This window comes from Gallus gallus, chromosome 9 (genome assembly GCF_016699485.2).
Source record: "Gallus gallus isolate bGalGal1 chromosome 9, bGalGal1.mat.broiler.GRCg7b, whole genome shotgun sequence".
Lineage (NCBI taxonomy): Eukaryota > Metazoa > Chordata > Aves > Galliformes > Phasianidae > Gallus > Gallus gallus.
The window spans coordinates 12,269,678-12,297,640 of NC_052540.1; the positions used below are offsets into that span (position 1 = coordinate 12,269,678).

General features: G+C 42.2%; 1 protein-coding gene across 12 annotated transcripts in view; it reads right to left on the reverse strand.

Annotated features, from left to right (window-relative positions):
* DLG1 (discs large MAGUK scaffold protein 1) overlaps positions 1-26,789 on the reverse strand; it is a 131,849-nt gene extending 105,060 nt beyond the window's left edge. For all 12 annotated transcript variants that reach the window (XM_040705646.2, XM_040705647.2, XM_025153616.3 and 9 more), the window contains exons 1-3: positions 26,757-26,789; positions 26,487-26,618; positions 13,900-14,066 (exon numbers count right to left, since the gene is read on the reverse strand). In XM_040705646.2, the coding sequence (XP_040561580.1) occupies positions 13,900-14,066; positions 26,487-26,618; positions 26,757-26,775 (318 nt within the window). In that variant the 5' untranslated portion in view covers positions 26,776-26,789. The remainder of the gene's footprint in view (positions 1-13,899; positions 14,067-26,486; positions 26,619-26,756) is intronic.
* Between the last annotated feature and the right edge of the window lie 1,174 nt (positions 26,790-27,963).

The following is a 27,963-nucleotide window of genomic DNA, read 5'->3' on the forward strand; positions in this document are numbered from 1 at the left end:
TTCACAAAGAATAAGCAAACATATGTAAACAGACTGTCTCTATGGATAACCTGCACATGAAGCACAAGCCACAGACTGATACCTTTTTCCTCTATTTTATGCGCATTGTGGGGAGATGGACAAGTCCATATAAAAGAGAGCTACCAAGTTTAGTAAATACAGAGCAATTGCCTCTCTCACAGGTTTTCTGGGCCAGGGCACTGGTGGCTGGTAGAATATCACGTCAACAGAAAGATAATGATTTAAGAAAAACCCTTTAAAGAGAAGTTACGTGGATAAAGCTTACTGTGTCTTTGTAATTGATATACAGTAAGACATTCTCCTAATATTTGCTTTAGCCTATTTTCTTATCCTTTCTTCATAGTGCTTTTTGGATTTTATGCTTCAAAGTCGCTCTATCATTTCCATTGCTGTCACTCTGTGTCACCTTCAACTTCTTCCTCACTCCTGGTGTCTTTCGTCATCTCATCATCTTCAAATCTATTCATCCACAGAACTCACACAAGTCACCTTTCAGTTCTGTCTATGGAATCAGAAATACAGTATTTTTTTATTATTATTTTTATTTAAAAGATCTTTAGCTCTAACTTTTGGATTTAACCAGTCTCTCACTGTTACTCCATGTTACCCTGCACTTCTTTATTTGCAGAAATACGAACCCTGACCAAAGCCCAATCTGAGCAATAAAAATCCAAGTAGTCTTTACAAACACAACACAAACCTGCAGTGGGGAAGTCATTTCTCTCAGCATGACTGTAAGTTCAGTATTCTCTCCTTGTATTCCTCATCTTTTTTGTCAGATACCCTTTAAGTCCACCTACAGTACACATTCCTCACTCCTAACAGCACACCTCATCTCCTATTCCGAATGCCAATGAGCCAATCCTTTAGTCTGCAGGCAGCCATCCTTCGTTCGACACCTACCAGCCATCCTAGCAGGCAGCTGTTTCTTTGGCATTGCTTTATACTGCAAGATTACACACAGTAGCAGTTTCATACCATCTGCCAGCACTGCCAACATTACTGTGATGCACAGGTTTTTTTTTTTTTCTTTCACTTCCCAAAGTTTTTATGATGACTGATTCTGCACCCATTTCTTCAACATTATAACCAGATGGCATATCAAAGCCAAGTGGTATCTTATTTGCACTACTCAACTGGCTCAGCAGACTACCATGTTCTATAGGCAACCCAATACATTTAGTGAAGACACAAAATGATAGCAAAATGAAATAACAGACGCCAACTTTGCAGGGCTGTTGTGGACTCTTTAACATTCACAGTATTTAAGCGTTTGATGTATTTATTTCTCACATAACTGAGTTTCTATCTGTATAATTTTAAATTCATGAAGTTCTAGGATTTGTTCCTTCATTTTAAGAAGGCATCCTCCTTTGGGCCCAGACAGTGATTTCTGCATCAGGTTTATACACAAAAGCTTATATAGCAATTGTTTCCATTTTTACAGCCTTGCCTCCATTGCTTTGTATCTCCTCCCATCATTAGAGTCTACTCACAGTACCTCCAAAAACTTAAAGCTCACAATGCAACTTCTCCTTATCTCTTCCCATAGACTTTGTTACAGCATATCTGAAATACTGTGACAAGTCCTGTGGAAAGCCACTAAGACAGTGAAAAAGCTGGAACACAATGAGGAAAGGTTCAGGGAACCTGGAGAAACAAAAGCTTCAGGCAGAGCTAGCAACAGCCTTCTTACACCTAGGAAGAGTTTAGGAAGAAAACCAACATAGGCTCTTTGTAGTGCACTGTAGAAAAACAGATGATGTTCACGCAGACAAGGTGAGGGCAAATGAGGGAGCTACCAAAGGCATTAAAAGAAAAAAAAAAAGGCCTGTATTTATGAAAAAGAATTAGTCCTCAGACCACGCTGCCAGAAAAGGTGTCAAATCTCAGTTGGTAGATGTTCACAAGCCCTAACCAACCAAAGCCCTAAGTGACCCATTTTGAGTTTGATGGTTGGGTGGGGTCACTTCCACAGGAGAGATCCTGTACCTGTAGGCAGCAGGTGAGGAGGAACAGCCGTGCTCCGTGCTTGGGCTCCACAGAGCCTCCTGCCTTGCACAGCCACATCGCTGCTGGCTCAGGTGACCAGCATTTTCAGTGACTCCTGATTTAACAACGTGGGGAGGGAAACAAAATAAAAAGCAAAAAATAGAAGCCTTCATCTTTCTCTTTGGTACTAAGCAAACAGGCCATACATGCTCACCCCCTTCTGAAGATACCATACTGTGGATACTGTCAGAAAGAAGGTGCTGGACTGGATAGGCAGCACTGCAGGGCTGTCCAAGCAGTACACTTCTTGGGGTTTTGAAACAAAAACTGTACACAACAATCATTCTTTTGCACTACAGCCTTAGGAGGAATTTTATTTGAAGAAATTTTAAATCAGATATTTACATGTAGTGATTTTACTGAATATATGCTACTGAATGAGCAAGTTAACAAAGACTGCTCAAAAACTGCTCTTCTGGAAAAAAACAAAATATACAGATATGAAAAATCATTAAGTGTCATGTACTCATTTAAAACTGTTACTTAAATAAAGTCATTACTGTAAGCGCAGCCCACGTGCCTGCTCTTAATAGTATCCATGGTTGCAGTGATGCAAATTTGCCTACCTACATCAAACCAAATGTGCCCACATAAGGAGAGAAAAAAGCCCTGCATTAATCAGTGTTCTTTGCGCTGGATGAGTGTGAAGAAAAGCAGTAGTTTAAGGACTTATTTGCCCATCGCAAATAGACCTTCATTCTTAATTAAATACAGCACAATGATCAAATCAGGAAAGATCTCAAATTCATTAAAAAATTTATCTCCCTGACCAAACTCTTTATTTCAGTGTAGCAAAGTAGAAAGTAACAATCCTTTCAAATATTTTTCACTTGGTTAGGAGGACAGGGAACTATTTATCAGTACTTCTAATCGTATCATACATTTCTTTAATGCTGATTTCAAATGTCATATGCATTAATTTACATCAGAGAAGTAGTTTTGCGCACAACATTAAGGAATGTGTTTTTTATTAGATTACAGCTTTTGAGTCATCAGATGCACTGCTGTTCACAGAGAAGTACACAGTACTTTCATAAGCTTCACTTTAAACAAACAGCTTCAGATGAAGATGGCAGGCAGTGCAGTAACATTGAGCTAATTGAGGCCAGAACCTCACGTTAAACAGCCAGGAAGGATTAAGGGGTGGTAGGTAACTCCAGGTGGAGATGCACAATCAGCCTAAGCCAATCTAAAGACTTCTGTTGGAGAGAGGATGATCTCTTCCTCTTCCGTGCAGCATTGCTGCAAACAGCCAGACTTGTGCAAGTGTTAGCTCTCATAGGGCAATGCTGGCTGAAACATAATCCTTCCTTACTAGAATCAGTTTTCAAATTTCTTAACTTTCGGTATGAATCATTTTTCTGCTCACTGGGATCATTATCTGATCCTAATCTCACTGTACCAAAAGGAGTAATCAATCAAACTTGTGATTTTAAAGGGTAGGCTTCACTTCCAAGAAACCAACAGCCTGGACACCAGAAAGACTTCTTTGCTGGTGACAGATGAGGTAACCTCAACCATTCCAATCAGCCTGTGCTTCCCTCCATCAAACAGACTCATAAACACCTTGACCTTGCATCTTATAAGAGCTATCCCCAAATCCATGCAATATTCTTTAAGATGTTCAGTTTCATTCTATTCCTTGAGAACGTGCTTCTGAACAAGCTGCATTGTCTGAAATTACCTAAAAATAACACCAGAAGCCAGACTAGGCTGTAAAAAGATTAAACATGCAATTACTTAAATATCCAGGGAAGAGGGAGCAGCATAGGACAACAGTTTACCAATAACAAGAAAAATCAAAATCTTCAAAAAGACAACAAAACAAAAAGTCTCACCCTATCCACATTTCACAAGTGCATAAACAGATAGTGTATTACTGTGCATCATATTTTACCTTTACCAGTTACATGGACTGCATTAAAACAATCACAAAACTTCTTTCTAGCACAGAAGTAATGGCACTAAGCTATTTGAGTGCCTCCATCTCAAAGCAGCAAGATGTCCAGATTACAGAACATATGGAAATATATCCACCCGTAGCAGAACTTCCTAAATTCGGTATTTTTTCTTCTAAACATGTCCTGATAACGATTATGTAAGAAATCACTTAGAATTCCACACTACAGAACAAAAAGCAAACAATTATATTAGCACATTCAAAGAGTGAGCTCCATAGGAAGGAATCTTACTGCAAAATGACAAAAACAAATGCATCAGTCTACTTCGTATGAGTTTTTCAACCTGCATAATCAGCTCTGACAAGAATTATGTTCTGTCACTGTTCTTAGCAACAGCTACAGAATGTATATTCACAATTGGTGCATTTAAAGTTAAAAAAACAACAGTAGAATACCATCAAGATGTTCTCATTACAGGGAGACAAAATTGAAAGGGAGGTTCAAGAACTTTTAAGATCAGAAGTATTAATCAAAAGCTTTATGATCTTACCTTGGTCGTCACAATGCATAAACAATCCATTGTTTCAGCATAGCAGGTATTTTTCCAAACATTTAAGAGGCTTATTTTCAGTCCCAGCTAAAGATCATCTCAAATGAGAAGCACTCTTATTGAATAGTCAAAACAGTAGAACGTGAGCCAGGTTCCCCTTTGGATTCGTTCAGAGGTAGAAATAACGTGAAGAAAAAGAGAGCAGGCTAAAATACAAATGCTGGAAGTTTCACAAAAGATTTTTAACCTATTTTGAATATCTACATCTGAAAAACTCGGATTTATCCTTGAAAATATCTTACAAAAGATGTCAAATCTCATTCCACACCAGTTAAGTGCCTCCTCATAGTCTGTTTCACATACTCCTCTTTCAGGATTACCTAACACATGAGAGTCATAGGGATTCATTTGATGAAATGCACTACCAAATTATTTTACAGCAAAAAAAATCTCAGTTCAGCTTCTCTTAGCTTGTTACAATTTCTAAAATTAAGCTTTTGTTCAAAAATAGTTAAGGCTGCAAGCAAGCATTTTTCCTCTAACATCATTTCAGCATTTGCAAGCTGCAAAACAACTGATTTCTTAAGCAGTAATGAATGGAATATTCCACGTAGAACAGGGAGAGAAGAAAGTGGCAAGGAAAGAGTAATGCATATTGCAAGAGAAATGCTATTTTGAGCCTCAAATTAACCTAGAATTTCATTTCCTTTTGTAATGCTGTAATGCAATGACAAGGCAAAGTTTGTATGCACAAGCATAGCCTTCTCAGCCTGATTAACACAGCTGGGAAAAGTCAAACATTTGGACATGCAAAAAAAAAAATCAGTTTGTACTGTGAAACACTAACCGGGCAGTTTCATGCACAAATAAGAACCTTGCTATATTAATCTAGCACACAAAGCATCGGAAGCAACCAGTTAGCCTTCAGTTCAATTATCCTCCCCTATTAGGTCTCTCCCCACCCCCCCACCCCCCTTTTTGTTGCATATACAGGGAAGCATTTTGAAAAAAATATATCAACAGATAATTTTAAAACTTAAACCCTCATGTGTATTATTTTGTGTTTAGCCCAAGATGTACAACCAGCCAAATCAATCGTATTTTGTGTCACCAAACAAGTCTAATACGTTCCAGGTATTTACCCAGAGCATTCTCACAATACCCCTTTCACTTTAAAAACAGGTTCCAGAATCAAGTCCAAGCAGCCCCTGGTATGCATTGCATTAGTATGAGACTGTTCTCTCTCCTTTTTCATCCCTCAAAGAGCTATTCTTCACATCACATCATCTGGAACAATAAAGCTTAATTCACTCTGAGCCCTCTGGATGCCCACAAGTGGCTGTGCCAGCACCTACCAGGCGCAGTGCTGCACTTGTCCCCACACTTGCTGGCCAGAGCACAGCACCAGGCAGCAGCCCCCCTGCTGCTGCAGTCACCCCCAGCCCACACAAGCCTCAGGTTAATGCAGCCACTGCTCACATGGTGACATCATGGTCACAGGTACGCGTCATGAGGAGACCTTGACTTTGAATGAGAAATACACACCCATGTCTTACAGCCAAAAACAGAACTGGTTTTGTTTCAAATGAGCATCTCAATCAAATCCTAGCTCTGATGGAAGTGGCAGGACTGAGGGAGCACAGGCATTACAACAGAAGCACCACATGTTGAATAGTATCAAGTAGAGGCTGGCAAGCCTCAGCTCACGAGAGCTATGAAGCCAAACAACAGCAATGCTGTTTTCCCCTCAGGAGATATACAAGTAGAAGAATTCTGCAGTTTTACCCCACTGGACTCCCTGGCTCTGCCCTATTATATACTGGGGGGAAGAAAAAAGCCAAAAGAGAACGAAGTTAAGAAATGAGGAAAGTATTATTCCTAAAATTAAACATTTTATTTTGCAGACAAATGGTGCTTTTATGGGACATGGGAGAAAAGAAGGACACTAGAAAATAATTTTCCCATTTCTAAGTTATTAAAATAAAATCATTTAGCAAGAAAAGCTTGGTCACATGCAAGCAAAAAAAAAAAATACTCAGCTCAGCTTAAATGGGATGTCAAGTTTTATCTTACACCATTCAGCCATCAAGATCAGGATTTCTACCTTGCATGTCAAAATCAAGGCAGAGATTCACACTGTCTCTGCTGCCTTGGAAGCATTTCTAGTATGAGCACCAGGTGAAGCTTTCCCACTGCAGAGACAAACATGCATCTTTCAGATTGATGTAAGACTCAACCCAGACAGAAGAAGAATAAAAATTCTGAGTTCAGAAAACAGAGAAGCAGAGCTGCAGCCAAGCAGCTGGAACCCTCCTTTGTCAGGAGAAAAAAACAGGAACGTAGCTCAGTGCATTCAGGATACTCCACGTGCAAAATATCCTTGAATCCCCCAAGTCTTTTGAGAAGACTGATTGCTCAGGTTCTTTGAGCAGAGAATTTCATGAAGCACAAGGATACAAAACTAAGAGAAACTGAGCAAATGCCTTTTTAGGTGGCTTGGTACACATCTAGAAATGCCTCTTAATGCCTGGCCAAAGGCACGCAGCCCACATGTGTTTCTTGCACAAACTCCAATCTAGGAGCTCCCAATGGTGCACAAGTTCTGCCTGTCTATCAGTCACGCTCTGTGTATCAAGGGCACAAATCAATGCTCTTTCTCATCACTCAAATTTCTCTCAGCCATCCTGCTCTAAGATTAAACTTATAAAACCTAATCATGGCTACAACTGATTTATTCGGAGGCGCTTTCTTCTTTTTTCTATAAATTCTTGTCTTCTCTGGGAATCCTTCAGAACTAAGGATCATCACCTTCCCACTCACTATCATCTTTTCACCAAGACCAGTGGCCAATAAACCTTGTCACAAAAGGCACCTAACTATTCAGATCCACTATTCACATGAGCTGTGCCAAAGAGAGCAATTCAGAGAGCATAAAGAGGCACTGCACGGATGAGGTTTCAAATGGATGAAAAAATTATTTATCAGTAAATGGGTGTCATCATGGGGCAAATCCACACAGAATAGAAAGATACCAGTCACACATGCTGTAGTGGCAGAGCAAGACATTTTGTAGCAAATACCAATGCACATTTTCATAAATCCAATACACAGATGGATAATCTCTCAAAGAGTACATAAATAAGCAGCTCTCAGCCCAAAAACACAATATCTGCATGCTTTTCATTGGAAATCCTGCTTGTAAAACAAACAAATTAGAAAACATGAGTCAAGCATTCCTGAGGCTTAGCATTTTCAGAAGAAACAAGATCATAGCTTCTTAGAGACAAGTTTCAGAACTCCCTGAATGACCAAGCATGTGTTACACCTTGGAGCTCAGAGACAGAGTTGTGTAAGAAAAATAACTATGTAAAAAACAGAACTGAAACTGCTGTAGTTAATCAATATAATACATTAACATGGAAATGTCTTTGCTTTAAATTGTGTTGTGAGGAGCGACAGAAAGATCGTGAAGTACACCAAAAACCTGAATCAAGATCATGAAATGCATGAAAAGCTCTATTTTTAATGCAAAGAATAAGACACTTGTATGTAGCCAGTAAGCATTTCTTAGACAGTAAATTCACTATTATTTCACTGAAATTGCAAACAGCATCACAATCTGTTCACATATTCATATCTACTGAGAAACAAACATTTCTTCTGTCAGCTCTATGTCATACCAGTAGCAATCACCAACATCTGTTCTACCCAGTTCCACTCATCGCTACCTGTGCCATTAACAGTGAAAAAACAAAGCATGATATCCATGTGAGTAATACAAAGGAAAGAGATGGGATTTTCTCATGTTGAATTGCCTACTGACTCTTTCAGGTTGTACTTGGCAGTGTTTGTGGTTTTTTTTCCTCCACAGATCTAGTGTTTTTTTCAATGTGAGATTCTCTATCTACCAGATAATTAAAGGAAAATCCATGCATATATAAACCACACAATGAATAAATCACAAAAAAAAAAAAATTAGAATAGTGCTTTGGAAAAACACTGATTTTGCAAAGAGTTTCATCTACAAACAAGTTCTAAAAGTGCATATGGTTATTTAAATGCTAATATGCTCTCTAATTCTTTGAGAAAACCTGTGTAACATACAGCTGTCACAGGTATAACCAGAGAAGCAGGCTCAGCTGAGCTTTTTGAGAGTACATCAGTTCCCCAGCTTCAGCAGATCTGAAGAGATTTCAAAGACCTGGTAAAGATCAAGCAGTAGCATCACTGCAAGCATTGGCTCAGCTCCTCTAGCAAATAAAGCATTAACATTTTAAGATGCTGTAACCTAACCCACCTTGAAACCTGGATGCACAATGCTATTATTACAAGATTAAAACACAACAATTTAAGGTAAGTTTTTAGAAATAGTAGAAATTTACTGCTTGCGTATGCATCCTGAATTCCACTCTCTTATTTGTACAAACTGTCTGGATTTTAAGAATTGGAGGAAAATAATAGCAAGCCAAATGTCATTTCCCTCCCATAAAGTTAGCATGGGGAAAGCAATGAGGCTCCTCAAACTATACACTATGCACTCACTACAAGACCTCAGATTCTACACTATTAGATGCCCAAATAAAACAAGCACGCTATTTCTGCAGAAAAAGTAGTTGAAAAACATAGGGGGCAATATACATGCATATGCAACACAAGCATAAAGCAACAGTACGACAACAGGTTGCAGAACAATCAGACAGCACACCACCAAGGTAGCCAGCAATGAGTCCGTATAAATATTGAGGACATATTTGAAGATGATCACCATGACAGGCCTAGGATTTCTCCAGGAAGCAGCTGACTTGGGACAGGTACAACTGACTGCGTTTGTAAAGGCCCGATGAGGATACTGCAGTCAACAAAGCCTACTGTAACAGAGAAACAGAAGATGCAGGATGCTGTGCTTCAACACCATACACCAGTTAGGCAGGTAATGCTTCCAGGGATTTCCTCTAAGATTCTGATCAACTATTTGATACACATTTCCAGTATGATTACAAACTGCTACAGACTATCCATTAAATGAGTGGCTTTTTTCATTCCACCGTAAAATATACCTCAAATTCCTTCTCCATACAATGCTATTTCATCTTAAGATGTTGTATAGAGCTATCAAAAAAAAAAAATCTTTGAAAAGTTAAAGACATCACTGCCTGCTTTGTAGGCACAACTAATTCCCATGCTCTATGAGAAAAGTTCATTTAATTCCATCTCTTATCAAAACATTCACGTTATCTTTCTGTGTAGAGATTTTGAGCACGCCCAGCCTGAGCCTGCAGTATGCTTTAATTGCAAAGTCAGCTAACAGAATCTAAATGGTGTTATGTGAAGCATAGTAATACCAAGGGAAACCATTCCACTTTGCTTGGCACTTCTATTAATACACCTGGAATACTGCGCATTCAGTTTGTGGCCCCCCAGCACGAGAAGGACGTAGATAACCTGAAGCAAGTTGTGCAACGGGCCATCAGCACAGTGAGGATGGAGGATTACCCCATAGAGAAAGGATGAGGGCACTGCTCCTGCTTTAGCTTTGAGAAAAAGTTCCAGTACAACCTAGAAGAAGTCTTCCAGTACATACAACAGGGGCAAGAGCATCTGCATGATGAGAAAATTAGGGAAGAGAAATCAACTGAAGCAGATTTCAAGAAGTAAAAGCTTTTTCCCTGTCAGGATAGTCCAGCATTGGAACAGATTGCCCAGAGAGCTTTTATAGTCTCTATGTTTTTATTAACCCTTAGCAATCCGATGTTTTCCATTAGCGAGCCTGGATGATTCCATGATCGCAAGATGATTAAAGTTTCATTTCTACCTTGCCTTGGTTGGACACTTAGCTGACTGGTCTGTAGTTTCAGCTCTTTTCCTTCCTTATTTCCTCTTCTGCTTTCTTTCTATTACAAGAGAAAAGAACTTGGCAAGAAGGACTTAGAAGACAATAAGCCAGATACTCTCTACATGCCTGATTCTATCCGCACATGCCCATATGTTTGAACAGGGAAAACCACAGATCAGCTACCATTATTCACTAAACACTGAGATCTGTTAGCCTAGCTGTAAAAGTAAATGTTCCGGATCAAGTTCCACCATCTAAGACAAAATGTTTATTTTCAAATGGGGTTATTTTTTTCTTTTATTTCCCCCCCCCCCAGCTTCTAAGATGAAGTTGTGGCTACTTTTACATCAGATGAATTAACAAGCGTTTGCTATTCAGCTTGAATTAAACCAACCAATACCCTACCGAGTTAAAGGAAAAAAGAAAGGAAAAAAAAAGTATTTCCTTAGCAATGAACTCTTCAATTAGGTCAGTGGAGACTTCCACCAGAGATTCAAGTTTCACCACGTACTTCTCAGGCACGTCCCACCTCCAGATGGCACTACAGATCACGGCACGCGGCCCTACGAGCGCTCTGCAGTACAGACCCTTCTCCTACGGATCAGCACGCAAAGCCAGCCCGCTTTACGCTCCTTCACCTACATTACCAACGCACCCCAAACTCAGTACGTAACGCAGCGATAGAGCTACGCACCCATTTAACCTTTTCCAATTGAAACGGGATACGCCTTTTACTGGTCCTTAGTACTGCAGGGATTAACATTCCTGTCCTGCTTATCACTGCCTCGAATCTTTTTTTTTTTTCATCCCATCATCTTTTTGTACCGAAAGTTAAAACAAATAAAGCTGTCAGAAAGCGGGGAAAGGAGAACAGATTGCTGCAAGCAGGAAAACTGCAGTCTGCAGCTCTAACTTCCTCTAATACAGTGTCTATAGGAATTACAAAATCTACTCTTCTGATCCAGAAGTAGTAAAGCCAAAGAACTCTGTTATGTTCCATTAAAAGCCCTTAGGCAAGCTAAACTTGCATACCACTACTCCATGTATATACAAGCACACATTGCTAAAAAGTCACTTCCAAAGTCAGCTGCATAGAAAGTTCTTGTAATACAATCCTCATTCACTTCAGGGAAGCATTCTATTCCCACTCTCAAGCAACTTTCACATACAGCAAGTGTCAGCTGGAAGACAACCCAGTTGGTCCAGAGTAACTACAGCAGCAACCTATCGCTAAGGCAAAAGCAGCATGGTTTAAGGCATGACATTCAAGGCCAACAACCTGCAAGCAATAAAAACTGTCCCATTCTCATCCATGCCTGTCCTACCACCAAACATGCAATTGAACAGAGCTAAAATAACGTCAAAGTGCATCTGGTACATTGGTCCCGTTATGCCTGGTTAATGAGCTACCATTCATTTGGGCAGTGGCCTCACAAGCCTAAAAAGTGACCACTTCTGTTTAGAAGTTGCCCACAAACAAAATGAGTATGTTAAACTCAGGTTCCCTCTGATCTCTGCTAAGTTTCAGTGAACAAAACAAATCATCAGGTTTTGCACGTGCTGTAGAAGTATTAGAGGCTCGTTTACACCCTTACGTTGATTAAAACCACATTTATAATAAAAAGGAAGTTCCTAGGAAAAAAAAGCATAGTATTGAAAGCAAAATGCATCAAGTTTTACAGGATAAAAACATCAACTTTTATGTACTACAGATAGCAGGTGTCAGTATGTAAGAATTCCTTCTGTTTCTGTTTGTTTGCCTGGTTGGAGGTAGGGTTTAGATTTTTGTTTGGTTTTAATTTCAAAATATGGAGGGAAAAGTATCAAGAAAAAACAGTCAGCAAAGAAGAAAATAAAGACTGAAATTAAGTACATGACTACATGTTTACTGTAACAATTGTTATATGTGGTTTATCTTTCAAAGAAATATATGACATACAGATACACTGAAAAAGGCAAAGGAAATTAACACTGAAATTCCACACTTCCAAACTCTCCATCTACCCAACAATGTGGGAAAATAGCACTCCTAATCAGCAGTATTCTAATTAAGTCAGGTCAGCTCCGCTGTGAGTGACAAAGATTGACAGATGCTGAGTTTGGTTTGGAATAAACATCCACACCAATACACGCAACCACACTTTTAAACAGTGCAAGTAAATGCAAGATCTACTTCAGATACTGAATGTTAACTTCATAGTTGAGACAAGGAGTCTGGAGGAAGACAGGTGGCTTTGTCACAAATGTCCAAATCTGGGCCACTTAAAAGAATAACAAAGTAATCCACTTCATATCAGGTTCAGTTCTTGTAACTCTATACACCACTACCACAGTACTGCACAGGAGAAACAGTTGCTTCATCTAGCAAACAGCTCAGCTGAGATACTTCACGAACAACAATGCTTAGGACTTCTTGAGTTAGGCCTACAGGTAGGACATCAGTTTTTTTCCATACTATTTCTCATATAGCCAACATTACTGGATTTTCTCCATAGGCGATAACCCTTAAATATGATTTTCATTAAGGCAGCTACAGCAGTAGCTCACTCTATACAACCTCACGCAACCAATATCTCAGAGACAAGTGATTTCACGTCTTCCAGCCTAAAAGTCAATATTCACAAAAATCAAAGGAAAATAATTCATTGCTACATTTTAAGTTCAACTTCTAATCTTTGAGGTATTTGGTCACCGACAATCCTGACAAAAATATGGTATACCAAAGTTGTGCAGTTTCTTGATGTAAAGAGACTGTAATCATGATTCTTAGCAATATGTAACACTTATCCCTGGCTAGGCTGAAAAGTTGGTCTTTTCCCAACTATATATCTTCTAAACCCTGACAAGATGCAACAATCCAGATTTTCTGTACTGAATTTCTGACAGATTCCATAATAGCTTCAATAGCACAAATTCTAGAACAGCTTCAATAAGCACAAGCACTTCTGGGGTGGGTTATTTGTTCTGTTTTTACTGCATAAACTCACTAGCACAACATACTCCATGTTCTGCAACTAAGTCGATTTTCTTTATCAGAAGTTGTTAGAATTGCTCAGGTTCACTCAGTAAGGCATCCTAACAACTTCATCTTTCTGGGTGGCATACAATCCTGGTCTGCATACAAGACACAGCACTACTCCTTCGGCAAGTCTGTTCAACGCTCTTCCTGAGCTCTATTACTATTTAATAAAAACAAGTCATTTTAGCTTGCTACCTTCAATCTCTGAGAAGCTCACACACTTTTTGCAATACTGTCTGTATTTAAGGCACACCTGAAATACAGTTCATCTCTTTGGGGACATACAAATGAAACTTACACAAAAAAAAAATGCAAGTGACATTACTACTTAAACTGAGGGATGGAGATCCTGGCTTATTGAAAATACACCCTCTCATGCATTTACTTCCCTGCTCCATTTTCTCATCACTTAACAGCTGCTTCATGGCACATTTAATGAAAAAATCATAAACACATTCAGTAAAATGAACACATCTGTTACCTAACATTCCAATGGTTAAAAAATAAAGCAGAGATGACATACCTCTACACTTGGGCTAAGGCTGCTTGGCAGTGTTTCTGATGTCACTGTTGTGCTCGGAAGGCTGGAGAAGTCCCAGGTATTCACAGGCTGTATTGGTTCAGACGGCTGAGAGTGATCGATGCATTTTGGATTGTCAAGTAAGGTCACTTCATAAAATTCTTGAATATCTAGAGATGTGAAAAAAATAGCGAAGTTAGGCTCCATAGTTACTATGACATTCTGAGTTTAACAGCATTCTCATCCTGCAAAACAAATTAGATACCCACTACTTGATATACATATCACAGATGAAGCCCTATCATTATGGCCACTTGAACCTTCCCACAGGATACACAACTCCCCGTGCCTTGGATCTCAGAATGTGTGTGTCCCCACTCACTTCAGGCTTTGGTCACCGGCAGCAGTGCTACCAGAAGCATATGGAATAATTTCAGTGGAACAGCAGAAAGGATGAGCATCTGTGCTTCAGCTGATGCTACACCTAACCTGAGGGAATGCAGCCTTTGGTCACCTGAAACCCCTATTCAAGGGCAATATTAGAAGGTCTCTTCCTGTGGTACATACTTAAATTAAATGACCACAGAAATACAAGTATACTGACGAAATCAGCACCAAGAAAGTTAAAAGGAGTTAGGAAAAACAAAATTGATCAAGTTATACTGGAAAAAAAACAACAAAAAAAACCTAAAAAAAAAAAAAAAACAAAACAGGTGATGATTCAAGTAACAGAAATAGGATTAAAATTGAAAAGTACAAATTAGAATGAATTGTAAGTCATATTTATGTAAGTATATTTTGTTATTTATGAAGACTCAACTGGAAACTTCAAGGGAAAAAGAATCTGGCAGCATTAGCTTTTGCTTTTGTTTTCTATCAACATCCTATCCATTGCATGAAGCACTAATTAAGAAATAAAAGCAAAAAATAGGAAGCATTAAGGGACTTTCCATTGAAATATTAGTATCCAAAACTTGCTACCACAACTGTAATCACTCACATTAAATACACACATATCAATTTAAATCTAAAGGGTATATGCTAAGGGAAGGACAGATGAACAAAGAACTTATGAAGCTTTTACTCTCTTCTTGGAAGAAGAAAAGCCACTAAACAGAAATTCTAAGTTTTTCATTACAACAGCTTCACAGAAGACAAGCACTTCTGACAGGGTTTGTCCAAGCAGGAAATAGGACCCAGCAAAGAGTAAGCAGGGTTCTCATCTGCAGAATCTTGTTGCTTTGCAGCAGCTGCCCAGAGACACTAACAGAAGCACAATAACCAATTCCTTTACAGATGGAGCAGCACCACAAGAGAAACACCACATAAATGAGAGACTTCTTACTGTTTTGCTGGTGTTCCACACGCAGGTTTTTCTATAGACATTGCACTCCTGCTCTTTTCACATTCAGAAAACTGTAATTCTCAAATTCCATTTGTAGCTCTTCTCTGAGCAAGAGAAATTCCTATCAACTCCTTACATTAATTTTTAAAGTTACACTTGCTCTTTGCACTGCTGATTGGAAGAAAGCAAGGGCTGCAGAAGACATTAAGCGACCTAGATATACAGGAGCAAACCAACCTCAGATTTAAGGGCAATTTGTATCTCTATCCTTCACATTAGCTCCCACAGCTGCAAATTTGCCTTGTAGCTGCATTAACATTAATGCATCAATCAAGCGTACTGAGTAAAGATTTTCTTCCCCCTGATACACTGCTTAGTACATTAAAATAGGCAATGTTTTGAGCTGATTCTATAGCAGCAATCCACATCAACCAGGACATGAAGACTACTACATTATTTATGGGGAGGGGTTATTTGTGCAAGTGTTTTACAGCAGAAATCTAGGGCATCTACTCTCAATTCTGGTACTTCTCACTGCCAGCTGAGGTAGCCATTTATTTGTACTGCAGAATGACTTGCTTCAAAAAGCACCTTATTTCCCATACACCATTTCTCCACCTCTGAAGCACACCATATATTTACTACCAAGATATGTCAGACATACATACACCACCTAATATCAGGATTAGTCTGTTTATCCTGAATTTGCTCCAAGTAACAAAAGTTCCTAGGAATTTAATGGCTACAAAATAACATTCTTTTTCTTAAAAAATAAATAAATCCCAACATCATTTATATGGGCTATTCTGAATGCTCACAGTAAACACTTGGATGTTACCACACAAAGCTGGATGTTGCACTGACATACCAAATCATAATTAGATTGGTATACTACCTAAACATCTTGAAATTAAGCCATATATAACACTGGATTACAGTAAAATTTAACTGTGGTATGCCTGATGTCAGCACCTGTTTCTGAGACTCCAATGGCCAGGTTCCTGCAACAGACAGCTCACCTTTGCAGATCTCTTTCTAGGCCCTTGATGGAAATCTGGGCTGCAACATAAGCTTTTGAGATAAGCGTGCTTTCATAAAGCTCTCAAAAAAGGATTAACTGTTTGCCCTTTTCTTTTGAAAGCAGGTAGAAGTTACTCTGAAGTGATCAAACAGCAAAAATACAAGAAAATTAATAGCATACCTCATACCTCCTCAAGTCTTACATAGAGTAGCATGCATATACAAATGCAGCAACAGCCCTGCAGACAAAGTTCTACAACAACCAGCACCCACTACAGCAAGGATCAGAAACGATCTGACAGTATTACAGTATCTCAGCACTGAAACTCACACACGAAAACCAGAGACAGCACATGCAAAAACAAACCAGTAACAGCCTTCAAAATTTTCCTTTTAAAGGATCAAGACACCCAAAAGCTCACCAGCCCCCTGCACTGCCTGTGCACTGATTTCTTAACCACCAGTTTTGGGAAGTTCTGCAGAGTAGATATTTGCAAACCACAGACACTGTCTGTACTCACAGAAGCTGCAGACTCTCCCCAAGAAGAGGCCGGCCTCTGCTTTCAGAGAAATGCTGTAACACAAAATAAGTGCTAACATTCACCATTTTAGTAGTGACCGATTAAAGTCAGTTTTGTTTCCAGGCTTCACTGAGTGAGTTGCAGGCAGGAGCACAAGAACCTTTGGCTTTCTGACAGGTACGAAACAACTCGCCGGAATCCTTTATTTATTGTTGTTCTTCAGGTTTTATTTAAAAATCCTAATAGCAAACCTTCAATGTTATGGTACCAAGGAGAGAGCCAAAACATCGCAGGCATTTACTACTTCCAAAAATGTGTTGAGCTATTTTTGGTGCACTTTTTTCTTTTTTTAAATTAGAAAGGCATGTAATGATCACAGTAACTCACTGTTTTTAGGCTTTGCATTTTCAACATCTAAGCATTTTGGCCATTTGTGGGTTATAGGTGGTTTTCCTTAACTAAACACCAGGAAATTCCACACAAGCTTAACATTTTGTGGGCTAAAACACTGACACACGGCACTACAACAGACTGCACTGGACACTGTGCAGGTAGAACAGCCAACTGTTGCCCTAATGCCATACACTACACAGAGCTGTAAGCTTATCACAGCACACCCAAGTTAACGACATCTGTATTTGCTATATTAATTATATGCTCATTTGAAGATTCAATTTTCATATACTTAACACCATTGTGCACAAACAAGTTTATTTAACAAGTACATATATGTTTTCTGTTTTCTATTCCGTTTTCTGTTCATTTCTGATAAATATATCTAGAAAAGAAGTATATGAATGCATCAAGCACATTCATACACCTCAAACACTCCCTAGCTTTAAAGCATCTGCAGACTTCTTGACCAACTGGGAGGCTCTGTATATTTAGTAACCCTCAGTGACCTTCTCTTCTACAAAGACATCCAGCTTCCCTCTCCTTCAGTTTCTGCACTGAAAGCACCCCCTGGAGCAGACAGCAAACTCAGCGTTCAACTCATCTGAACCCACTTAGCTCTTGCCTAATGCCAGTTACAATACATCCTTAATCATCTTCCTACATGCCCCTCAGTTTTACAGACCTTATATTCATCCCTCAATCATCTTTTTTAGGCTACAGTGTCCTAACTTGCATTCTCTGCCATTCTCTCTGCAGGAGCCACCTCCTACCTCTTGTCACCAAGTTGTTACTTCTCCAACTTGTTCTATTTCTATTCCATCCTTCTAAAGGCCACAAAAAAAGGAAGAGACCAAAGCACTGTGTTGTATGAGAGATCTGGGCACAACCTGGATTTTTACAGTGGGCATAATAATCAGTATCAGCCTATCTTCAATTGCTTTCCTAAATGTTCTTAGGATTTGGTTTGATTTCGACTGCTGGAGAACCCTGAGCTGACATTTTCATGGAGCTCTTTGTGTTGCCGTATCAGTTCCAGGTGGGTGATGGTTAACTCAGAGCTTCTAGCAGTAAATTTGGGTTGTTTGCTCTGCTGCGCATCACTTCAGATTTATCTGCACTGATTTTCAGAGGCTATTTAGCTGCCCAGTCTCACTAGCCTTTCTGCAACTTATCTTTATTAATCTGAGCAAGGAAATGATCATCTGAAGATTGTCATCTTGGTGCTCATCAACTTCCAAGGTCACTCATAACCACTTTGAGTAACAGAAAACCATGCATGAATTGGCAGTTATTAAAACTCTCTTCCAGGTAATAACTGGTAATTTTCTCTCATGTTTGGTTTCCTACTTCTTTTTCTGTTTGCCCAGTCAGTGAGAGACTATTATATCAACTACCAAAACACGAGCCACTACAATTTAGAAAATAGCCAGCAATACCCTACAGCCCAGCATTAACAGTCAGCATTCCTACAAGCCCACAGTACACAGAAATCAAGTCTTTGGAGCTCAAAACGGGCGTTTAATGAGCTCCTCAATCTAGACCTCACCAAAGTAGCATAAGAGGGTGAGAGCCTTGAAACCTGTTTTCAAGCATTTCTGTGTTCCAGCTACACATTTAACTCTGCACTGACATCAAGGAAGTATTTCCTTCCTAACAGACATTCAAGCAGAGAACAAACCATTTTGGCCAAAGAAGGTCAGAAAACAACAACATACAGACTTCACAGCAAACAGCATTTTAATACCATGATCCCTCAGGCTTGCAAGTGATCAAGGAGCTTACGAATTCTTTCACAAATTGACTTACTTGTATTTCACTTCAGTATTTCACCTGAAGATCCATCTAAGTGAATGTTTCCTCTGTCACCTCCTGTTGGCCTGCTTCTTATCAGACCTTTATTCATCCAAGTACAGTAGATGCAAATGTCTGATTCTTCCAAATACATGCTTCATAAACAAACAAGTATGCTAATAGATCGACCATCTATATAGGTTGTCCAGGAAGATGTGTCATCCCATTATAGATTACAAAGGTCTCTATCCCCCTCCCTAGGGGGAAAAAATAAAGGTATCTTTCTTTCTTAGGGCTTCCTGCTAAAGCAGCTGAAGCACCTAAAACTTAAGACTTAAAACTAGTAGAAAGGAAAACAAAAGGTCAACATGTTATTTCAGTTCAGAGCAATTTGAGACGTATGGCTTCTGCCAAGTTCTTAGGAGCCCTACATAATGGATAGACAAAATGTGAGTGGATTTATGATTACCATCAGATCAGGCAAAAGAGTCCACCAATGCTACAGATTTTCATTCCTCAGGTGTAAGGCAGTTCCTGCTAATTCCAGCTCCCCAGGAGATACATTCATATTTATACAATGAAAAGTGAAAACCAGTCTCATGGTATTTCTAGAGTTTATTTGTTTGTTTTTTGCTGACTATTGCTATGCACCATCACCATATCTTGAAAAATACAGGTTGTAGTCCAGCTCTCTCATCACACGTGTTCTGTTCTACACCCTTTGAGCTGCGGCAGCCAACTCCTCCTCCTCCTCCTCTACCCTTCTGCTTGTTCCAGTGGCTGTGTCCAAAGCTTTAACCCTTCAGCACACACTTAACTTCTAGCTCTCAAACTCCAGAAGGTATTATTTTCTGCTTCCATAGCATAAATGCAGCTTAATTTGCACTCAGTTGAAACTGCTCTCATCTAACCTCAGATCCAGCTCCCTGCTCTTATTCCTCCAGCTGATGTTCGCAGTGAGCCACATCCAACTCTTCACCAGCCTGTCCACTTACACCTTTCAAACTGTTCACATTTTCCCCTTTGCTCTCCAATTGCTCCTTCAGATGCTCTCTTTCCAGTTTTCCTTCAGAATCCCACAGGGATTATGTTCAAAACTAAGATAGGAAAAACTTAAAGAATTTAAAATGGTCATCATACAGCTAAAAGTTGGCATAACCCCCCCTCCCTGCTGTCCATACTCTTTTCTATTTAACACTACCTCATGTGTACTTACTCACCAACCTAAGCCAGAAAAAAAAAGCCTGAAATGAACTCCCAGTTACCCATTCTCTACAAATAACTTAACTGCTGTTCCAAACTATTAGCAACCAATATAACTGTGCCTTTTTTCTTAAAAGGATGTATTTACCACTGTCAGGTAATAGAAACTTAACACAGGAAGAGCTATTAGTAGCTTTTAATTGTAGGGTGGGCCCTAATTAGTGCCAATACAGAACCAACCAGGATTTCCTCCAAAGGAATGAACTCTGGGGAGGAAAATAACAATTGAGGGATACACGGGATATGTTCACTCAAACATCTGAACTGAGATTTCACAGGTGCACAGCTCTGCTTTTTCCTCTTCCACTAATATTAGCTAATAGACTTGAAGGTAACTGACAGTGGCAGCACCACACACAGCAGCGTCTCCCTCCACCTGTACGCTCCCTGCAGCCAAGTTCTAAAACAAGGTTCTGAACATGAGATTTAAATTTTCAATACTTTTACCATTCACCCACAAGTCTTATTCATTGTACCTTTGTCCTAGATCAATTATCTTTTTAATCTCAAACCAAAGCAACTGAGTTCTTTTGAGGAGATGGTTGGGAAGACACTTGCACATGACAAGATCCCTGTAAAGGCTTCACCAAAGAACCCCACAGCCTCCCTTAGCTTAGAGAGCAAACAAAGTTAAGGAGGTTATTCTACTGTCAGCCCTCTACAGCGTCTTAAAATCCCTCCAAGTTCAGCCTAGTTATGATTCAGGAAACCATCTGTGCAAGGAGACAACTCAGCAGCTGTCAGACTTTGAGCTTCTTAGATGATTCATTCCACCTGCAAAGCAAGTGCCATCCCTCAAAACACAGGCAACAGGATGGCCAGGAGAACCCCCAAGTCACCAGGCACACAGCACTGAATAGAAGAAACTTCTCCAGAACCTGGAAACTGTAGCAGGAATTCTAAAGTTCAGCTTTCTCCTCAGCCTCTGATAAAAACACCCAATTTATTGACAGAGTTCGCTGGTCAGTAACCCCTTTTAATGGTAGCACAGCAAAGAGAGGAATACTGCGAGTGACAGATTCTACAGTGCAGCAATTCAGAACTGAATACACAGTTGGGGATAACCACTGGGATAATCTTCTGCCACAATACTCTCCGCACACCCGTAACTGCTCAACTTACACTAGTCCTACGTGCTATTTCGGGCTGCCAAAAGCAGCTCCTAATCCCATTGCACCGTCACAAACACAAGCAGGACAGTAAGCACTGAAACATCAGAAGAGAAGGAATAGAGGGAGCACGCACTTACACAACACCCCCAAAGCTTTCCACACTCTCAAGCTGTATTGCATACATACAAAATGATCGGCAGTTCTTTAAGGAGGAGGAGCAACCAGAGTCTGTTTCCCTCATCACTGCATTCCTTCAAAAGGACAGCATGAAGTTCTTCCAAAAAACGGGTTCTTAAGCAACTACAAACTACACGGAAAAAGCACAGAAACAGCTGAGCTCATGCTCCAGACTTCAGGACCCAAAGCAAACTTCATTTTATACTCTCTCAATCCAGATCCAGATAATCAAATCCTTAACTACCTTTGAAGACATAACCCTGTGTCCAACCAGGCTGAAACTGAGCACCTTGTCCTCAAGTTTCAGGAAGGGGACTGCACTAAGTAAGTAACCGCAGTGCATCCTCAGGAGACTGCTCTGGACAGCAGATAAACACCTGCAAGTCATGAGAACTGCATCCATGGATGTTTCAGTCTCAAATAGGAGCAAAGATATAACCAGCCCAGGGGAGAGGGGGAAAGAAAAAATCATCACAAAAATGCAGCGAGGTTAAGATTCCAATCTAAAAATACTCTATTTAGTATCTACAATTGCAGTGGTATCCAATATAAGCGATGATTTAATTTTCCCCGAACTTCCATCTAATAAAAAAAAGCACTATTTGCTATCTAACCAGATCCCTGAGTTACTGTCAAGAATTCCCAGATCTGCAACGAAGAATATTCTTCAGCTAAGCCTGAACCAAGCCATGCAGTGCCCCAGCTGCGTTCAGTCAGGAAGCAGCTCACAAGCAGCCTTCCTCCCCTCACCTACAGAGCAGCCTTACACAATGGCACAAACCCAGCACTAAAACTCTCTTGGGCATGTGCAGGTTTGAAAAGTTGACTGTGTCATCACACCCTGTGTTCTATTAACTAACCGTATCACTGCAATAAAAGCTGATACTGAAGTTTCCCCAAGAGCAAGTACTTTTGGTTTCAGTTATGAAGAGAAGCTTCAGCTTTAATTGCACCAGACTTGAACTTAGCTAGTAAGTAAAGTATTTCCACACCAGTTAAATAATTGAAAGGGAGCTAAAAGAACAAGAATGGCACCCCCAAAGTCACAGAGAACTCAGCGTGGGACCATTCATGGTCAGACCACACCAGATGGTCCCAACTTTGAGGAGCACTGAGTCTGCATCGGCCTAAAACATAAGACTGTTCCCTTAACCAGTACGGAGAGGCAACGTGGATAGAGCTATGGCTGCTTTCCTAGAAGTTTCCTAGGAAATTCCTAGAAATTCCTAGAAGTTTCAGCCCCAGTCAGATAAATGTGAATGAGGCATTTACCTTACTGCAAACATCAGCTGTCATCACATTTCAGAGATGAGACTTATTCCTCCGGTGTGTAAAAACAGTAACGGTATTTAAAACACTATTTCACGGTGTTCATCAATCCAGACTGCGGTTAAGAACACCTTCACATTCACTGGGATAAGAGGTTCTTGGTTCAGCAAAGGCTACAGAAACCACTCCATTTTATCTGCAAGATTTCCCACGCTAGATATTTAGTGTTAGGGATATTCAGCACATAATTACCCCAGACATCTTCACACGGAAAGACTCCAAGTTAAATAAATCAGGTGGCTCACACGAATGGTATTCACCACATCCAACTTCCTCCAGTCAGCTTCATCATTAAAAAAAAAAAAGAGGCTTGCAGATGCATAATTACAAAAATAATGCTAAATAACCCTAAAGGCTTAAAGTATTATCCGATTATTTTAAAATAAATACCAAATTCTGCACCAAAATGAAATTAAATCACGTGCCATCCCTCCTTACATGGATGTCTTGCTGTGGCCATTTAATAACCTAACTCACTGTACCAATTATCAGGATACCAATAACAAGCTATTTTTAACAAGAAAGAAATCAACAGGTAGAAAAGATAGCACTCGATTCTCAGGTGGTAAAATAGGAGTTTTACTTAAAAACAGCAGTATTTCTCAAGCTGACTTTAATTAAAGGCTGCTAGTATCCATTTAATTAAAGCGCCAGACATCATTATACTTGGCTGGCTGAAGCAAATAAAATGGGAACACCACATTACAGAACACAGAAAATCAAAGACAGGCTTTTTCAGACTGTTTGAAGGAAGGTCACTGACATCTGGTTTCTGATATTGTTACTAACTTAAAATTACTGCACTTCTTTCACTTACAGAAATAACACTGATGTGATAATGTCAATTTTGCAACACTGTTCACACTGAGCAGTCACTGCCCTAATTCAAGTCATTTTAAACCAAACTGTTATATTTAAGAAGCGGGTCAAGTTTGTAAGATTGCTGAACTAAAATTTGTTGGAGGAATTAAAGGGAAGTATAATGTGAGAAAAAAAAAGTTCTCAGATGTGAGAATATCACTTATTCTTCAGTATCCAAACTGAAATGCACAAAGAACCAAACACTTAATTCCTTCCCCTTAAAATAAATAGATGAAATATTCAGTGTTCCTGGAAGAGAATATCGATGCCCTCTATTATAAAATTTGAAGATACATTCCTGTGCATGAAGTAATGACTATTTTTTGCTTGAAAGAACAGTGTTTGATTGCCAAGTTCAGAACCACACTAAAAAAAGATGTACGAATGTGACAGCAAATCCTGAGTGCAGCCCTCACATACATCCTTACCTACCATGGACAGGAGGGTCCTGGAGATACAGCAGCAACCAGGCAGAATAAAAGCAAAAAAAAGAAGTGGACCGAAAGTCATTTTGTTTGTGTTCATTGGAGGTTTTGTTTTACTTTTTTTCTACTGTTAAAAACAGCAGAAACTACAAGTAGCACGCTTTCTAGAAGAAGCACCTACATGAAAAATAAATTCATAGTTGAGCTTGGAAGCTTCTGTAAGCGCAGCTGTGGATATTTAAGTTGGAGACGCATCACAACTCCTATAAAAGGCACACCTGAAAATCAGCTATGAGATGATTACAAGTGCAGTATTCAAGGTAAGGCCAACCTGCAGCACAGCTTCATCCAGGCTGTTCCCAAATCTCCATGGCAAGAGGACAGGCAGGAACTGACTCAAGGGCTTCTCAGCCAACGCAGCCATCTCTCACGCAGCTCCTTTTCCTGGCAGCCCCCTCCTCCCTGCAGGGAGCTGACGCCCTCCCAAGGGGCACCAAGCAGTAGTCACACTGTATAAAGGTGTTGCCAGGAGCACAACAGGTGGGAGCAGCCAGCCATGAGCAAGTACTTCTCCAACTCATTTCCATGGAAAGGAACAGGTTAAAGGAAGAATGCTGAAGTTGACAGCATCAATTGCTGGGAAGTTACTCTCTGCTATTGCATTTCAATTTGGAGCACAAACACACGCTCCTTAACAACCAATCACACAGTTAACCACTAAATGCAAAACAAACGTTAATCCTCTCAAAAAGCACAACACCTATTTGTGCATACTGAGATCAACTGAACCGGACAGAATCAAAGACCCCATGGCTACAACAGAACTTCTGACGGATCAGAAAACAGGGCATGAAGCCCTCCAGCAGGCACATGGCAGCCCCCTGATTGAAGAACGCTGCTGCCAAGTGCTAAGTTACAGGGACAACCTGGCTCTGGATACGGATCTTAGAATAAAGCATGTCTTGCAGCTTACAATACCAAAGGCCATTTCCATGCCACTGACTCGTATCTCACTCAATTAATAACCAACAGCAAGATTTCCCAGGTGAAAATAAGAAGCATAACCACAGTATTAATCTTCCAATACAAAACTTCAACAGTTTCATTCAGCAGCGAACGAAGGCTGTTCACACACATCACACAGAGGTGCACAAATCCTCATCATGGAGCTGCTTAGCATCAACTGAGCACTGAAAAGAAATGCACAGAGCTCCTGCAAGTAAACCCTTCCTGGAGGCATCCCATGGGAACAGACCTATCTGCACAACCGCCTTTCAGGAACATATATGGGAGACATTCCACAAGACGACCAACTTCTGAAAACCCACCTGAAGATTAAACAAATGCTCCAGGAGAAAGCACTTCACGTGCAGCAACGTTTCGCCCCTCCTCACGTTTCCACCACAACACACATGCAAAGAAGATACAGCACTATGAAGATGCACACCTGAGAGAGAGGCTACAGGCGCTGCAAGCCCTGTGACTGCAAAGTAACAGCTGAAAGCCATGCTGTCTACAATGTTAACAACACAGTTTATGCGCAAGTTACTTTGTTAAAAGGGAAGGAGCTGTCACACACGCAGCTACAGCCAATCAGGAGGAAACCACGGCTCCCTGCCTCCCTGTAGAAGCTGCAAAGTCAGGTCAGGATTCTGCAAGTTGTGTTTATAACTCCGCTTGTTTATTTTGCTCTGTTTTCTAAGAGATGCACAGGAAATTCAAAGCTTCGCAGAAGAATTTCAGCAATGTTTACACTAACAGCTTCGGAGGAAAAGCACCAGAAGCACTCTGAGCCTGGGAATTGGTGAGGTTCTCCCTGCACTTCACTGAGCAACCAAAGAGAAAAAGTTGCTGTAGCCACCTGCAACATTAGAGGTTTCCTGCCGTTCACTTTAGCTCTGCTCTTGAAATACACCGCGTGCAGCATTTGTAGGGATCCTTCAGCACGGAGGTTTGCCCGAATTCTAATTCACTAAAACCACTTCAGCTCACCCGTTCGGCACTCACACGTGGACTTACAACTGAAACACGCTGCCTATAAACTGTCCAAATCCACACAAACAGACGTGGAAAACCTGAAACCCAGCTGCACAGCTCAGCACGGCACGGCCCAGAAGGGAGGCACCGCAGCGCCCGTCGCTTGCAGGCTGCGCGGGCCGGGCAGAAAACTCATACAAAGTAAGTGACAGAAAGCCGCCGATTAGAACAGCACGTGTGTGAGCGTGCCACACACACACACACAGCACTGAGGAGCACGAGGGCTCCGACAGCACAGCAAACCTCTTCCCCTCACCAACACCGCAGGAGGCAACACGCAAGAACCCGGCCCGAGAGGAGGGGCAGCGCTTACCGATCAGCGCCTGGAAAAGGTTGCTCTGGAAGATGCCGATGACCCGCTCGATGGAGTTCCGCAGCTGCCGGTCCTCCGCCTGGCTCAGCTTGGAGCGGTACTCCTGCAGGAGGCGCAGGGCGCGCTGGGTATCTGCGGGCGGACACGAGACTGTCTGAGCGCGGCACAGGTGGGTGACCGCGACCACCCCCGCGCTCGGGACCGCCCCACGCGGCGCGGCCGTTCCTTTGTCCGCGGCCGGGACCGTGCCCGGCTCGGCCCGGCGCTCACCTTGCTTCCTGACGGGCATGGCGGCTCCGCCTCGCAAACTTTGAGCCCGACCCGGCGCGGGGCGGCGGCGCGCACCCCCTGCCGGCCGGGCGCGGGGGGACCGCCCCGCCCGACCCACCGCCCCGCCGAGCGACCCTCCCGGCGGCTCCGCTCGGGGCTTCCGCCGCGAGGAGCGGGACGGGTCGGGGACGCGGCGGGCCGGGCGCGGGGCGGCTGATAGGGGCCGGGCAGGGCTGGGCGCGCGCCGCCGCCGCCTCCCGCTCTCAGCGCTCGGAAATTCCAAACTTTCCAGCCAAAATGGCGGCCTGGAGGCTGGGGGGAGCGCGCCCCCCCCCCTCCCACGTGACCGGGCCCGGCGGCCGCCCAATCAGCGCGCGGAGCGGCCCGGGGCCGGTACCTAGGCGGCGGGGCGGGGGGGGGGAGGAGGCAAGGTGAGCGCTCGGCGCCCGCCTTAAAGGGGCGGTGCGCGGCCGCCCGGCCCGGCCCCCTTCTGCCCCGCCGCAGCCGCTTTGTCCCGCCGGCGCCCGGGGCGGCTCCCTCGTGGCCCGCGGGGACCGCTCCGCCCAGGCGGTAGCGGCGCAGCTCCTCCGGCGGGGCCGCTCCGCCGCCGCGCGGGTCGGGCACGCCGCCACAGGTGCGCGGCTCCCGGCGCTGAGCGCCGCCCCTCAGCGGCACCGCACGTGCGCGCCGCGTGCGGCGGCGGCGGGCTGAGCTCGGACGCGGCCCCGCGGGAGCGGCCCTCCGTGCGGCACTCCGGCGGCGGGGCGCTGCGTGGCGCTGCGCGGCGTGAGAGCGGAGCGGGGACCGAGCGCCGGGCGGGGCCGGGCGGGTGGATGTTCTGTGCGGCGCGTTCCGTGCTCCGCTAACGGGGCGAAGGAGCGTTGACGTGGGGGCTCGGGGCGATTCGGGGGGCCGCGCTGCGGCTGCTGTTTATTTCTCCCCGTGTCTGAAGCGCTGCAAAACCCGCGTGCGCGGCGCGTGGCCGGGAGGCAGAACTGGAAGCCGCAGCCCGTCCCGCTGCCGGCACTGCCCGTCCCGGTCTGCAACTCCGGCTGCAGTTTCGGATACAGACGCGGCTGCAAACATCCCGGTGGTAGGAAAGAACCTCCTGGGCAGCGCGCGTGGGTTTGATAGTCTAAAAATCAGCACCTGCGTTCAGCTGTGGTCCGCGGCTTAAGAAAACTGAGCCAGGACGGACCGCTGCTCT